A 15,071-nucleotide genomic window follows, 5' to 3' on the forward strand; every position below is an offset into this window, starting at 1 on the left:
ATTCCAGAAATTAAAGGAAAAACACTCAGTCTTTCACCACTATGAATGATGTTAGCTGTAGGTTTTTGTAGATCTTCCTTATCAAGTTGAAGCAGTACACCTTTATATTCCTAGTTTTATGAGAGTTTTTGTTATGAATGGGTGTTAAATTTTGTTAAATGCTGCTTCTGCATCATTTGATACTAATACTGATATGTATGTAATTTTTCTTCTTTAGCCTTTTAATATGGTAGTTTACCTTGATTGATCTTCAAATTTTGAACCAGCTTTGTATGAATAAGCCCCACTTGGTCATGGTGTACAATTTTTATCTACATTGCTGAATTCTATTTGCTAATATTTTCTTGAGGATTTTGCATCTATATTCATGAGGGATATTAACCTGTAGTTTTCTTTTTTGTGCTGTCATCATCTGCTTTTAGTATCAGGCCAATACTGCCTTAGAAAGTGAGTTTGGGAGTGTTCTTTTCTGTTTTCTGCAAGAGATAGGGTAGAATTGGTGTTAATTCTTTTTAGTGGAATTCTCCAGTGAGACCATCTGGGCCTGGAGATTTCTTTTTCAGGAAGTTTTACATTTCTACCTTGATGCCATTGTGGTCAGAAAAGATGTGCTGTGTAATTTCAATTTTTTTCAACTGTTGGGGTTTGTTTTATGGCCCAGTATATGGTCTATTTTGGTATATGTTCTGTGAGTGCTAGAAAAGAATATGTATTCTGTTGTTGTTTGATGGAATGTTCTGTCAATGTCAGTTAGATCCTATTCTCTGATAGCATTGTTGAATTCTTCTGTAGTCTTTGTCATTTTCTGTCTTGTTCTGTTATCAATTGCTGAGAGAGGGATGTTGAAGTCTCCAATTCTAATTGCGAATCTATTTCTCATTATAGCTCTATCAGCTTCTGCTTCGTGTATTCTGAAGCTCTGTTGTTTGGTGCATATACATTTTGGATTGCTATATCTTCTTGGTAGACTGACCCTTTCACCATTATATAATGTCCCTTTCTGTCCATGGTAATTTTCTTTGCTCTGAAGTCTACTTATCTGATATGAATATAGCCACTCCTGCTTTCTTTTGATTAATGTTTGCATGGCATATGTTTTCTATCCTTTTACTTTCAACCTACTAATATATTTGAAATGAGCTCCTTATAGACATCATATAGTTGGATCACTTTTTTAGCCACCCTGCCAATCTTTGTCTTTTAGCTAATGTATTTAGATCACTTACACTCACTGTAATTTTGATATGTTAGGGTCTAAATCTGCCATTGTATTTTTTGTTTTCTCTTCATTCCCTCTGTTCTTTCTCTGTTTTCTTCTTCATCCTTTACTGTTGGTGACTTATACCTCTGTTCAAATTTCATTTTTATTCATCTTTAGTGGTTTTGATTGTATCTCTCTGTATAGGCTTTTTAGTGGTCTCTCTGGGTATATATTATATATGCCTAACTTACCACAGTCTGCTAGTATCAACATTTTATCGGTTTGAATGAAGTGTAGAAAACTTACCCACCTTTAAGTCCTTTCCCCCTCCTATTTATAATATAATTGCCTTAAGTATTTCCTCTACATACATTTAGAACTACATCAGTGTTACAATTTTTGTTTCAATCATCAAACATAATTTAGAAAACTTAGGAGGGAAAAAACCTAGTATGTTTATGTTTATTCATATTTTTACTCTTCCCGTTGTTCTTTCTTCCTTCCTGGTGTTCCAAGATTCCTTCTTTCATTATTACTTTTCCATTGCAAAAACTTCCTTTAGCTGTTCTGTTAGGGTAGGTCTGGTGGCAACAAATTCTCTTAGTTTTCCTTCCTTTGAGAATATCTTTATTTCCCCTTCATTCCTGAGAAATATTTTCATGGACCTAGAATTCTGGGTTGACAGTTACTTCCTTGAACTACCTGAAAAATATCTTACCACCCATGGTTTTTGATGAGAAAACCTCTGTCATTTGAATTATCTTTCCCTTATAGGTAAGGCTTTGTTTCTGTTTTGCTGCTTTCCAGAATTGTTGGGTTTTTTTTTTAGTTTTTTTACCCCTTTTTTTATTTTTTATTTTTCAGGAATTTGATTATGATGCATCTTGGTGTGGATTTCTTTGGATTTACCCAGTTTGGAGTTCAGTCAGATTCTTGAATCTAGGTTTATATCTTTTGCCAAATTTGGGGAATCTTTAGCATTATTTCTTGAAATTCTTTTTCAGTCCCATCCTCTTTCTCCTTGCCCTCTGGGACTTTGGTGACATGAATGTTAGACCCTGTTTGTTTGTTTTTTTTCTTTAAGATTTATTTATTGGGGTGCCTGGGTGGCTCAGTCGTTAAGCATCTGCCTTCTGCTCAGGTCATGATCCCAGGGTCCTGGGATCGAGCCCCGCATCAGGCTCCCTGCTCAGCAGGAAGCCTGCTTCTCCCTCTCCCACTCCCCCTGCTTGTGTTCCTGTTCTTGTTATCTCTCTCTCTCTGTCAAATAAATAAACAAAATCTTTAAAAAAAAAGATTTATTTATTTATTTGATCTCTATCAATGGATTTATTACATCTCTATCACCAGTGCCTAGAATAGTGCCTGGCACATATTAACACGGGAATTAGGCAGGAATGGATTTGGTATGTTTAATGTACAGTTGACCCTTGAACAATGTGACGGTTAGGGGCGCCAACACCCTGCGCAATTGAAAAATCTACATATAACTTTTGTTTGTTTGGGTTTTGTTTGTTTTTTTTAATTTTTGTCTTTGTTTGTTTTTTTGGTGTCCCTGGGTGGACACGAATGCATATAACTTTTAAATCCCCAAAAACTTAACTACCAATAGCCGACTGTTGACCAGAAAACTTACTGAAACATAAACAATTAACACATTTTTGTATGTGTATTGTGTACTGTATTCTTTTTTCTTTAAGTTTTTATTTTAATTCCCATTAGTTAACATACAGTGTTATATTAGTTTCAGGTGTACAATATACTGATTTAACAATTCTGTACATCACCCAGTGCTCATCGCAAGTGCACCCCTTAATCTCCATCACTTATTTAACCTATCCCCCCACCTCCTCCCCTCTGGTAATCATCAGTTTGTTCTCTATAATTAAGAGTCTGTTTCTTGATTTCTCTCTGTGTGTCTCTTTTTCTTTGCTTATTTGTTTTCTTTCTTAAATTCCACATATGAGTGAAATCATATGGTATTTGTCTTTCTCTGACTGACTTATTTCGCTTAGCATTATACTCTCTAGCTTTATCCATGTTGTTGCAAATGGCAAGATTTCATTCTTTTTTATGGCTGAATAATATTCCATTGTGTATATATACCACATCTTCTTTATCCATTCATCAATCGATGGACACTTGGGGTGCTTCCATATCTTGGATATTGTAAATAATGGTGCTATAAACGTAGGGGTGCATGTATCCCTTTGAATTAGTGTTTTTACAATACAGTAAGGTAGTGTTCTTACAATAAAGCAAGGTAGAGAAAAGAAAATGATATTACAAAAATCATAAGAAAGAGGAAATACATTTACAGCACTATACTGTTATAAAAAATCCATGTATAAGTGGACCCACGCTGTTCAAACCATGTTGTTCAAGGGTCAACTGTGTATGTTTTAGTGTGTATTAGAAAGAAATATAACTGTCACATCAAACTCTGATGATTTCAAGATATCATTGCTTAGGGTAAGGTTACAGTTTTTTTAAACGCAGTTGGTGGGGGCGCCTGGGTGGCTCAGTCGTTAAGCATCTGCCTTCGGCTCAGGTCATGATCCCAGGGTCCTGGGATCGAGCCCCGCATCGGGCTCCCTGCTCCGCGGGAAGCCTGCTTCTCCTTCCCCCACTCCCCCTGCTTGTGTTCCTGCTCTCGCTGTGTCTCTGTCTGTCAAATAAATAAATAAAATCTTTAAAAAAAAAATAAAAATAAATGCAGTTGGTGTAAGAGAGGTTTCCACATAAGTGGTATGTAAATATGACAAATTTCTTGGCAGTACTGAAGGTTGGGAAGCAAATCTGTCTCTGAGGTAGATAATGTTATTAGCTCCATTCAACAGATGAGAGAACTGAGGCTTAGGGAGGTTGATTAGGTTGTACAAGGTCACAGAGCAAGTGAGGGAGCTGGAATTCCACATGAGAAACTGAAGGTCATGCCCAAAGTTTAGAAGAGGAAATACAGAATTTTTCTTCTTCCTGGTGGAGTTACTGGTTGTATACAATAAACCAAGAAATTTTGAAGAATACTTGGAGGCCTCTAATGTGTTTAATTGAGCTTTTTTTTTCTGTTTGCCCAAAGTACATGCTTAAAGCAATTATATCACTTACTCCCCTCCAGCTTTTAGCTCTAAAATAATCAAGGGGCAAAAAGGAGGTTAGAACTTACTAGAGAAGATACTCTTAACTGCAGAGAACAAACTGAGGGTTGATGGAGGGAGGTGGGTGGGGGATGGGCTAAATGGGTCATGGGGATTAAGGAGTGCACTTGTAGTGATGAGCACTGGCTGTTATATGTTAAAGATGAACCACTAAATTCTCCTGAAACTAACATTACACTACATGTTAACTAACCAGAATGTAAATAAAAACCCGAAATGTTAAAAAAGATACAATAAACTGCATTTTTCTTTTTAAAAAAATAAAAATAAAAAAGGAACTTATTAGAGAAAATAAGGTAAAACACTCAGAGTTCTGGAATGCCTTACTGTTGGCAATTCCCTCAGTCTACCCTGAGGCCCTTTAACCAACTGAGATTCAGGTGCTGTCTTTAGCATAGCTGCCAAATCCAGCAGTGCAGATAGGCAATTTATGCCAGAGTAAGCAGGCCCACCCTCCCGGGCCTTGATGCTGAGGGGCAGTCTTTGCAGGATTCTCACCACAAAGTTCCAGGGGAAGCTCTACAGACGTCCCATCCTGCGGACTCCTCTGCTACACCTGGACCGGGGCATCCCCAAGCTACAGTCCGGCCACCAAAGAGCTCTCAGTGTTTTGAGAGAGGGAAGCATCTTTATAGGCTTCTGGTTTACCAACATCCTTCTGCCTCTTTGCAGCTCCAAGCATATTTTGGAGGGAGATTTCATAAAGATTTCGAAATTGAGTTAGAATTTCAAGTCTATTGTGACATGCAAATTAGCCCTGCTTGCCCGTTGGCAGCAATGCAGCTGAAGTGCCTAGAGACGGGCCATAAAATGAAAACATCAAAGTGATTAAATGTGCCCGAAGAGCATAATTGAGTGCATGAATAAGAGAAAATAAAACAAATTGATTTTCTCCAGTGCCAGAAAAACAGAATAATTGAGAACAAAATAATAGACTTTGAAGTAATCAAAGTGAGGAATGTACCATAGTGACATAGAAACAGCCAGTTGTGGGGGAGATTTATTGTGTTTCTGTTATCATTTTTACAACTTTAATTTCATTAGCTAATAAATACAAATCAATTGAAAAATCAGTCAACCAGAGAGGAGGCAGTCCCAAGCCAAGATTTTTATTCACATCTCTAAAAGAGGCTGAAGCAGTGATGCTTAATCTATTTTCATAGGCGCACATATCCCCCGTGAGCTGGAAAACAAGTTCTGGGAGGCCTCTCTGCTTTGGAGGTGATGATGTTCTATTCTGCCAGTCACTTTCCACATACAAGTTTACAGATTCAACTTTGAAAAGGGTCACTTTTATACCCCACCAAGATTTCCGACAGAATGGCCTGAGTACAGCATCTTGGTTTACAAAGATGACGTTTTCATGGCACTGACCGCTTATGGTCTTGCACTGGGGTCATTCTGAACTTGCGTGGTGGTGGCGGCGACAGCAGCAGCGACAGCCCAACAGCAGGATTACCCACCACTCTTATAATACTGATGAGCGTCTGCGGCTCACTCCTACCACAGGCATCACACACGCGCGCACACGCGCACGCATGCTCGTACGCACACATGCGCATGCGCACAACACCGAACTCGAATCTTAAAACCAAGAAGGCCCAGCAAGAGTTATGTCACCCCTTTGGTTTCCAGCCTCGCCACCATGATGCTACAGAGGATCCGGGGAGGGAAGCTAGGCTGGGAGACTTCTCAGGCTGAATGTAGCAATAGAGCACCGGGGACAGCAAGCTATGCTGGGACCGGGTGTTGGAACATCATACAACAAACATGAGATCAATGCAGAACTATTTTTATGGCTCCTCCAAGGAAAGAATCCGTCCACCCTACTCCTCAGCTGTTCATGACTGGGCTCGGCGGCCCTTCACCTCAGGATCCGCAGTGGTGGCTAATATGACTCGGATCGCAGTTTTTCCTTTCACAGACCCTTAAGCTGCTCTGGCAGCTGTTGGCACTTCCAGATGTTCACGGCACACCCTACCTTCAGGGCTCCACAGCTAGCAGCCATGCCTTTGGCTCCAGTAAAGGTCTTTGGGACCATTGGGACTGTAAAGCAGGGTGTACAGAAGGAGTTGGCAGTGCTGAGGCTGGCACGGCTTGCTGGCTCAATCAGGACGGCATGGTTAATAGATTGTGCCCGCCAGGCAATTTGTGCTGAAAAATGTATCTTCCAGGAAGCACCTAGATACTGAAAGGAGTCTCTCTGACCTTCTGGTGGTATCCAAGGCCTAATCATGATAGGCCTTGAAGTGAACGGGGAATGTTAGCATTTAGCTCCTTTGTGCAAGAGAAGGAGAGTTTATCTCCAGTCCGGGCCTAAAATCCCAGCTTCCATTTCCCGCTGGTGTTTGGGTGGAGCAAAATGGAGCAAATGGATTTCACAACTCTAAAGCATTATACAGATGTAAGGCTGCATTATTCTTCCTGCCACTGCTATTCCCATTATCCTGGATTTCCCAGCCCAGAATTTTTGTCTGAAAAAAAAATATGGAGAAAGCACATGGACCAAGGAACCCGGGGCTGTGACTTCAAAACGGCTGGGAGGCATTGCCCAGCCCAGCAGATAAACCACTCCAGGCCAAGCTCCACAGGCTGGCTGGCAGACAAGCAGCCCACTCCTGTGATGTCACCTCTACGGTTACTTGTGCCTATCCCTCCACATGGAGCCAGCAGATTTAGGCACAGGAGGGGAGAAAAAATGAATCATAAGCTATTTTAGAAATTGCTTCAATTCTGTTTGAGACTGCAGTAGTCCCTTGCAAACTAAGATCGGAGCACCCTAGCCATCAGGGCAATAGCCTTTAAGTGCTGATATCCTGTAAATGCCAGAAGCTTGGTGGGATTAATCCACAGCCTCAGGTTCTAATTCAGGTCAGAGGCAGACAAGTGGCAATTGGTGGTTATACTTAATTGTCATTGAAAGGCTTTCTGATGACAGGGGGATCTACATTCCAAGGCAAACAATACAGTTGACAATTAAGAGCTAAAATTAAATCAGCCTTCCATATCAGCACATGCTCAAGGCTTCATAGAAATCTTTTGTTCTGCCATTGTTCCCAGGTAGAGAGTGAGACCCCCCCCCCAAACATGGTTGTGATGGGGCGGCAGCTGGAAAACTTCCTCTAGCCCTAGATCAAGCTAGATGGGCCTCCTCCCCATCTTAAAATCCCCATGGCCTCTAGGATAAGGCCACAACCTTCTAAGCCCTTGATGATCTGGCCTCTGGCCATCTCTCCAACCTCATTGCCCCCTTCCCTGACCATCATCCTGTGCTCTGGCCACAAAAACTTTGCAGTTGCCTTTGTATATCCAGTTGTGCCTAGAACATTCTCTCCCCCTTTGCCCTTAAGGATGCTGCCTCCTCTGTGAAACCCTCCACACCCTCTTTGTATGCCCTGGGCACTCTGTACACACTGGTATTTTATCACCTTGTTATGGACTATGAGGTGTTTGTCTCCATATATGCCTTTCCCACTAGACTGAGAACTTCTTGAGGGCAAGAACTATGCTTTGCTCTCCCCTGTGACCTCAGCACCCAGCACAGGGCCTAGCCCAGTGTAGACAACAGTGAAGGCTGGTGAAATGAATGGACAGAGATGGGGGACCAGGTTGGGTTGAGGGAGCTGGATGGCAGGGGTCGGGGTGGGGGAGGGGACCATCCAAGATTCTCAGATACTAGAAGCAGCAGAGCAGCCTGGGCACCAGCTGCCCAAGAGCAATTCCTACAATGTTTTTTCTCAAAATGTGCCTCATGTACCTCTGTGTGAGAGACAACTTGAGATGACACAAGGATATTTTTCATTTTAATACTTGTATTCATTTTAGTGTATGTTTTAAAATATACCAAGCAGGGGCGCCTGGGTGGCTCAGTCGGTTAAGCATCTGCCTTTGGCTCGGGTCGTGATCCCAGGGTCCTGGGATCGAGCCCCACGTCGGGCTCCCTGCTCAGCGGGGAGTCCGTTTCTTCCTCTGCCTCTGCCCCTCCCCTCCGCTCATGCTCTCTCTCTCTCAAATAAATAAACTCTTTTAAAAAATAAAATAAAATAAAATGTACTGAGCACATCAAGTCTGTTGATGATGGTGATTACCTACTACTACTTAGGATAGATGAGACCCAAATAGATATTAAAAATTTTTTAAGATTTTATTTATTTATTTGACACAGAGAGAGAGAGCGAGCATGAGAGAGCACAAGCAGGGGGAGCGGCAGAGGGAGACTGAGAGGGAGAAACAGGCTCCCCGCGGAGCAGGGAGCCCAACCCGGGGCTCCATCCCAGGACCCCGAGATCATGACCCGAGCCGAAGGCAGATGTTTAACCAACTGAGCCACCCAGGTGCCCTGTTATTAAAATTTTTAAAGTGAGTTGATATAAAGAAAAATATTGTTACTATCAATACAGATGTTAAGTAGATATGACAACATTCCTGAAATGGGTGCCCATATAATGGAAGTTTTGGAAACACTTTTCAACAGTCCTAAATTTACTTCTCTATTCCTCCATGGTGCCACTCAGCCTCCAAGGGCTCTGGGGTCACCCCAGCATTCCTCCGAACTGCTACGACACTGCTCGTCTTCAGAACTCGTTTGCCACTTAGCCTGGTGGCATGGACGTTCCTTTTGTAAGCCTATGTTGGCTCACCTCAACCACATGTATAAGAGCCTTAAGAGCAATGACCAAGCTTTAAGCCTCTGTGAACTGAATAGGAAAGTGCTTTATCAGCTGCTCTATAGCTCTACAGATGTCCATTTCTTCAATGAATATTTATTGGGCACCTACCATGTGCCAGGAACTGTTGAGGGTGCAGACAGTAGAGTGATGAACAAGACAGACAAGAGTTCTGCCCTCATAGAGCTCGTGAAGGGATGCAGACACAATCAAATCAACACACAAGATGTTTTCAGTGTGCTAAGTGCATTGAAGAAAATAAAACAGGATGATGTGACAGAAAGTTAGTGATGGCGGTGGGGGGGTGGGTGTTGGCCACATAGATGGGGCAGTCATAAGGCCTCTCAGAGATAACTTTTGAATTGAGACCCAAATGATGAGAAGAGTCAGAAATGGGAATATCCAGGGACAGAGCATTCCAGGCGGAAGGAACGGCAAGTGCAAAGCGGGGGGACACCCTAAGGAGGAAAAATGATTCGTGTGTTCCAGAAACACAGAGAAGCCCCATGTGGCTAGAACAGAGTAAGCAGGAGGGTGGTGGTAGGAGACAGGAGACAGACACCAGAACCTGCAGGGCTTGGCAGCTAAGTAGTTTGGGTTTGATTCCAGGTGTGATTAGCAGCCATAGAGGATTTTGAACATGGGAGTGATGTGCTCTGACCTAAGTGTTAACAAAATAGTCTGGCTGCTATATAGAAAATAGGTTGTAGGGGACAAGGATAGAAACAGGGAGACCAATTTTGAGACTATTAAAGTTTTCCATGCAAGGGGTGATAGCGGTTTGGAGTAAAGTTATAGCAGTGAAGGATGGAGGGAAGTGGGTGGACTTCGAATACACTGTAGAGGTAGAACTGACAGGACTTGCTAATGGATTGAAAGGGAGGTTGTAAATGAAGGAGGAAATACAGATGATCCCTGCTCAATGTCACAAAGAAAAGAAAGCCCAAGGGAACTGTTCCATATCTGCACTGTCCAGTACAGTCACCACTAGCCACACGTGGCCATTTAAATTGAAGTTAATTAAAATTAAATAAAATTTAAAATTCACCTCCTTGGGGCGCCTGGGTGGCTCAGTCATTAAGCGTCTGCCTTCAGCTCAGGTCATGATCCCAGGGTCCTGGGATCGAGCCCCACATCGGGCTCCCTGCTCTGTGGGAAGCCTGCTTCTCCCTCTCCCACTCCCACTGCTTGTGTTCCCTCTCTCGCTGTGTCTCTGTCAAATAAATAAATAAAATCTTTAAAAAAATAATAATAAAATAAAATTCACCTCCTCACTTGCATTAGCCATATTTCAAGTGCTCAGTAACCACATGTAACTAGTGACTACCATATTGGGCAGCATAGATATGGAACAGTTTCATCACAGCAGGAAGTTTTATTGGACAATGCTGCTCTACATTTTATTACATTTTTTTCAAGATTTATTTATTTATTTTAGAGAGAGTGCATGAGCGGGGGGAGGGGCAGAGGGAGAGAGAGAGGGGAAGCAGACTACCCACTGAGCAGGGAGCCCAACACAGGGCTCGATCCCGTGACCCCATGATCATGACCTGAGCTGAAACCAGCAGTCGGACATTCAACTGACTGAGCCACCCAGGCGCCCCGCTGCTCTACATTTTAAAAAGTAAAGAATACAAGAATAAAAAGACAAGCTACAGACTGTGAGAAATATTTGCAAAACACATAACTAATAAAGGACTGGTATCCAAAATATACAAAGAACTCTTAAAACTCAACAATAAGAAAACAACAACCCGATTAACAAATGGGCCAAAGACCTTAACAGACACCTCACCAGAGAAGATAGACAAATGGCAGATAAGTGTATGAAAATATGCTCCCTATCCTGTCACTAAGGAATTACAAATTAAAACAATGAGATACCACGATATGTCTAGTAGAATACCTAAAAACCAAAACACTGACAACACCAAATGCTGGCAAGGGTTTGGGACAACTGGAAGTCTCATTCATTGCTGGTGGGAATGCAAAATGATACAGCCACTTTGGAAGACAAGTGGCAGTTTCTTCCAAAGTTTTAGCATACAATCCAGCAGTTGCACTCCTTGCTATTTACTCAGATAAGTTGAAAACTCATGTCCACCCCAAAACCTGCATATGAATATTTAGGGCCACTTTATTCATAATTGCCAAAACTTAGAAGCGACCAAGATGTCCTTCAGTAGATAAATGGATAAACAAACTGTGGTGTATCCAGACAATGGGATATTTTTCAGCGTGAAAAACAAATGAACGCTCAAGCTACAAAAAGACGTGGAGGAAACTTAAGTGCATATTGCTAAGTGAAGGAAGACAGTCTGTAAAGGCTGCATATCCTATGAGTCCAACCATATGACATTCTCAAACAGGCAAAACTAGAGAGACAGGTCAGTGGGTGCCAGGGCTTTGAGGAAAGGAAGGGAGGCACGAATAGGTGCAGCACGGGATTTGCAGGGCAGTGAAGCTATTCTGTATGATACTGTAATGGTGAATACATAACATTATACACTTGTCAAAACTCATAGAATTGTACAACACCAAGAGTGAACCGTAATGTAAACTCTGGATTTTACTTAATAATTGTGTGTCCATATTCATTTGTCACCTATAACAAATGTACCGTGCTAATGCAAAATGTTGATGGGGGGGTGGGGGGACACTGCCTGCCAGGGGAGGCAAGAGGCAGGAGGATATGAGAACTCTTGGTACTTTCTGCTCAGTTTTTCTGTAAACCTAAAGCTGCTCTAAAAATAAAGTCTATTAACTCAAAAAAAAAAAAAAAAAAAGGACTAAAGAGAGCGTTCACCAGCACCTAGTGCCTGGCAAAGAATAGATACTCCATAAATGTTTATTGAATAAATGCATGAACAAATGAGTCTGTCAGTCAATGAATCAGTAGAACCCAGGCCTCCTGAGTCCCAATTCAGTACTCCTTCTTATACAATAGAGGTAGGATGATGATATAATGTATTGTCCAAACCACGATATTTGAGGATGAAGTGGGGTGCTGTAGGTGTAAGTTAGAACTGTCCCGGAGCTAACCCAGAGATCACAAACCCAGAGCCTGTAGGCCACATCTTGCCTCCAAAATTGTTTTATTTGGCCTCACATATTGATATCTTAAAAAGTGTAGAGCAATTGTCCACATTTAACACTGTGGAAACTTTGCATACAAATGGAAACGTCTGCCTTCTCTTGGAAAATGGAAAGATCTGGTCACACTGGGCCCACCTTCCTGCACAGTAGTCCATGTCTGGGACTGGGTCACAGCTGCCCTTTTCATGAATGTGTGCCATCCTCTTTGCCACAAGCCCCACCGTTCCCTCTTGTATATCCTACCCTAGCCAAGTGTGAATTTCCATTTGTCCATCTCACTTACGCTGCTTTGGTTTTGTTTTCTTTTGTAATAGAATTAAGAAAAAAAGGGAACTATTTCTTATACTCATGTCATGACTCAAAATAAGAAAAAAGAACAAAGGCTCAAGAAGGCTCCATACGTCTTGCCCCCAGTCAGCTTGACTCACATACAGTGCATTCTTGGCCTCTATAAGCATTTGTGTTTTCCTCCTCTGGTCTGTACTGTGTGTCTCCCCAGGCCCCAGACCATGCTGGCCTTTAGAATTTTCTCAGGCTGCCACCCACTGTTGGAAAAGCTAGACGTGAGGGGGAAACAATGGGCATTATTTAAGCTTACATTGTTATTGTTACCCAAACTCAATATTGCTCATCATCAACTTTGGGCGGAAATTATTTTTGTTGTTTTTCTTAATTGCCTCCAAATGTCACTGGAGAGCGAGACAGAGCAGCAGAGGGTACAGCATCCACCTTTCCTTTCTGTGAACACGTGTTGTTGGAATACTTGGACATGGAAATTTGTTTCTCCGTGCAGTCACTCTTTCATCATCAAGCTCTGGCTACACTTAGAGTTGGAAGGACCCCTGGCTTCAGCATCAGGATCCCCTGTGGGATTTCCTCAGCAGGGGCAACGTATCGTTGCAAAGGCCCACATGGAGATGGGAAAGTATGGATGGGGCACACTTAAGCTAAGGCGTTGGACTTCATTTGTAGGTAGTGAGGAGCTGCTGAAGGATTTTTGGAGCAGGGGAGGCATGTGATCACAGCTAGCGATTGTGTGGGGGTACAGCTCCAGAGTGAAGAGGCTATTGCAGTGACCCAAGTGATGAGAGATGTGACTAAGTTCGAGACAGTGGAACAGAAAGGAGAGGACAGAGCTGTGAGGCATCTTGAGGTTAGGCTTGGCAACTCATTAGATGTGGAGGAGGCTTGAACTAAGAGATGAAGAATCAAAGATGGTCCAGAGATGATGAGCTTCAGGCTTTAAAACACCAAAAACATGATCCACAAATTAACTTTTGTTTTGCAAGAGTTAAGAGAATGATGGGACACCTGGGTGGCTTAGTCAGTTAAGCATCTGCCTTCGGCTCAGGTCATGATCCTGGGGTCCTGGGATTGAGCTCCACATCGGGCTCCCTGCTCGGCGGGGAGCCTGCTTCTCCCTCTGCCTGCCGCTCCCCCTGCTTGTGTGCACTCTCTCTCTCTGGCAAATAAATAAATAAAATATTTTTTTAAAAAAAGGAAATAAGAGTTAAGAGAATGAAAAGACAAGTTACATATTGAGATAAAATATTTGCAAATCATATATCTAACAACAGCTTTGTATCTGGAATATATAAAGAACTCTCCAAACTCAACAGTAAAAAAAAAAAATCCAGTTAGCAAAAGACAGGAGGAGGATATACAGAGGGCAAATAAGCGCATGAAAAGATGTCCAACATCATTAGCCATTAGGAAAATGCAAACGGAGACCACAGTGAGAGATCTCTACACACCTACAGAAATGGCCAAAATAAAAACGAGTGACACCACCAAATGCTGACAAAAAACGGGGCGCCAGGTGGCACAGTGGGTTAAGCAGCCGACTATTGGTTTCAGCTCAGGTCATGATCTCAGGGTCCTGGGATCGAGCCCTGGGTCATCGGGCTCTGCACTCAGCGGGGCGTCTGCTTGTGGGTTCTCCCTCTCTCCCTCTGCTTCTGTCCCTCCTCCGGCTCATGCTCTCTGTCTCTGTCTCTCTCTCAAATAAATACTCTTTAAAAAAAAAAAAAAAAAAGGAAAAAAATGCTGAGAAACTAGATCCCTCATACATTGCTGGTGGAAATGCAAAGTGGTATGACCGCTCCGGGAAACAGTTTGACAGTTTTCAAACCAAACATGCAACTACCATACAATCCGGCAACTGCACCTTTGGGCATTTATCCCAGAGAAATGAAAGCTATGTTCACACAAAAACTTGTACATGGATGTTCATAGCAGCTTTCTGTGTAATGGCCCCAAACTGGAAACAAGCCAGATGCCCTTCAGTGCATGAATGGTTAAGCACACTCTGGTGCATCCAGACCATGGAATCCTACTCTGTAGTAAAAAGGAACCAACTTAACATACGACAACTTGGATGGATCTTCAGGGCAGTATGCTGAGTGAAGAAAACCAGTCTTGACAAAAGGTTATATACAAAATTATAGAACTGGAGACCAGATTGATTGTCAAGGGTTAGGGATTAGAGGGGAATTACTGTAACAAAATAGCAGGAGGGAGATCTTTATGGTGATGGATGAAGTTCTGTATCTTCTTGTGGTGGGGATCACACAAATCTACATGTGCTAAAACTGCAGGGAGCTATACACTTACAGACACAGACACAGACACACACAAACACAAGTGTGTGTGTGTGTAAAACTGATGAAATCTGAATGTGGTCTGTGATGTTGTACCAATGTCAATTTCCTGGGTTTGATGTCAAATAATCATTATGAAAGATGTTGCCCGGGGCGCCTGGGTGGCTCAGTTGGTTAAGCGACTGCCTTCGGCTCAGGTCATGATCCTGGAGTCCCTGGATCGAGTCCCGCATCGGGCTTCCTGCTCGGCAGGGAGTCTGCTTCATCCTCTGACCCTATCCCCTCTCAGGTGTTCTCTCTCTCTCATTCTCTCTCTCTCAAATAAATAAAAATAAAATCTTTAAAAAAA

At 42.4% G+C, this 15,071-nt stretch overlaps 1 protein-coding gene across 2 annotated transcripts in view; it reads left to right on the forward strand.

Annotated features, from left to right (window-relative positions):
* HDAC8 (histone deacetylase 8) overlaps positions 1–15,071 on the forward strand; it is a 214,312-nt gene that overhangs the window by 196,101 nt on the left and 3,140 nt on the right. Inside the window, exon 11 of one of the 2 annotated variants that reach the window (XM_081808659.1) lies at positions 5,523–7,962. The exons of the other annotated variant lie outside the window; for it this stretch is intronic. Coding sequence (XP_081664785.1) covers positions 5,523–5,584 — 62 coding nt within the window. The 3' untranslated portion in view covers positions 5,585–7,962. Of the gene's footprint in view, positions 1–5,522; positions 7,963–15,071 lie in introns of those variants that run through there. 2 annotated transcript variants of the gene reach the window in all.

The sequence above is a fragment of the Leptonychotes weddellii genome, chromosome X, assembly GCF_054177405.1.
Source record: "Leptonychotes weddellii isolate Sample4059 chromosome X, ASM5417740v2, whole genome shotgun sequence".
NCBI classification, from domain to species: domain Eukaryota; kingdom Metazoa; phylum Chordata; class Mammalia; order Carnivora; family Phocidae; genus Leptonychotes; species Leptonychotes weddellii.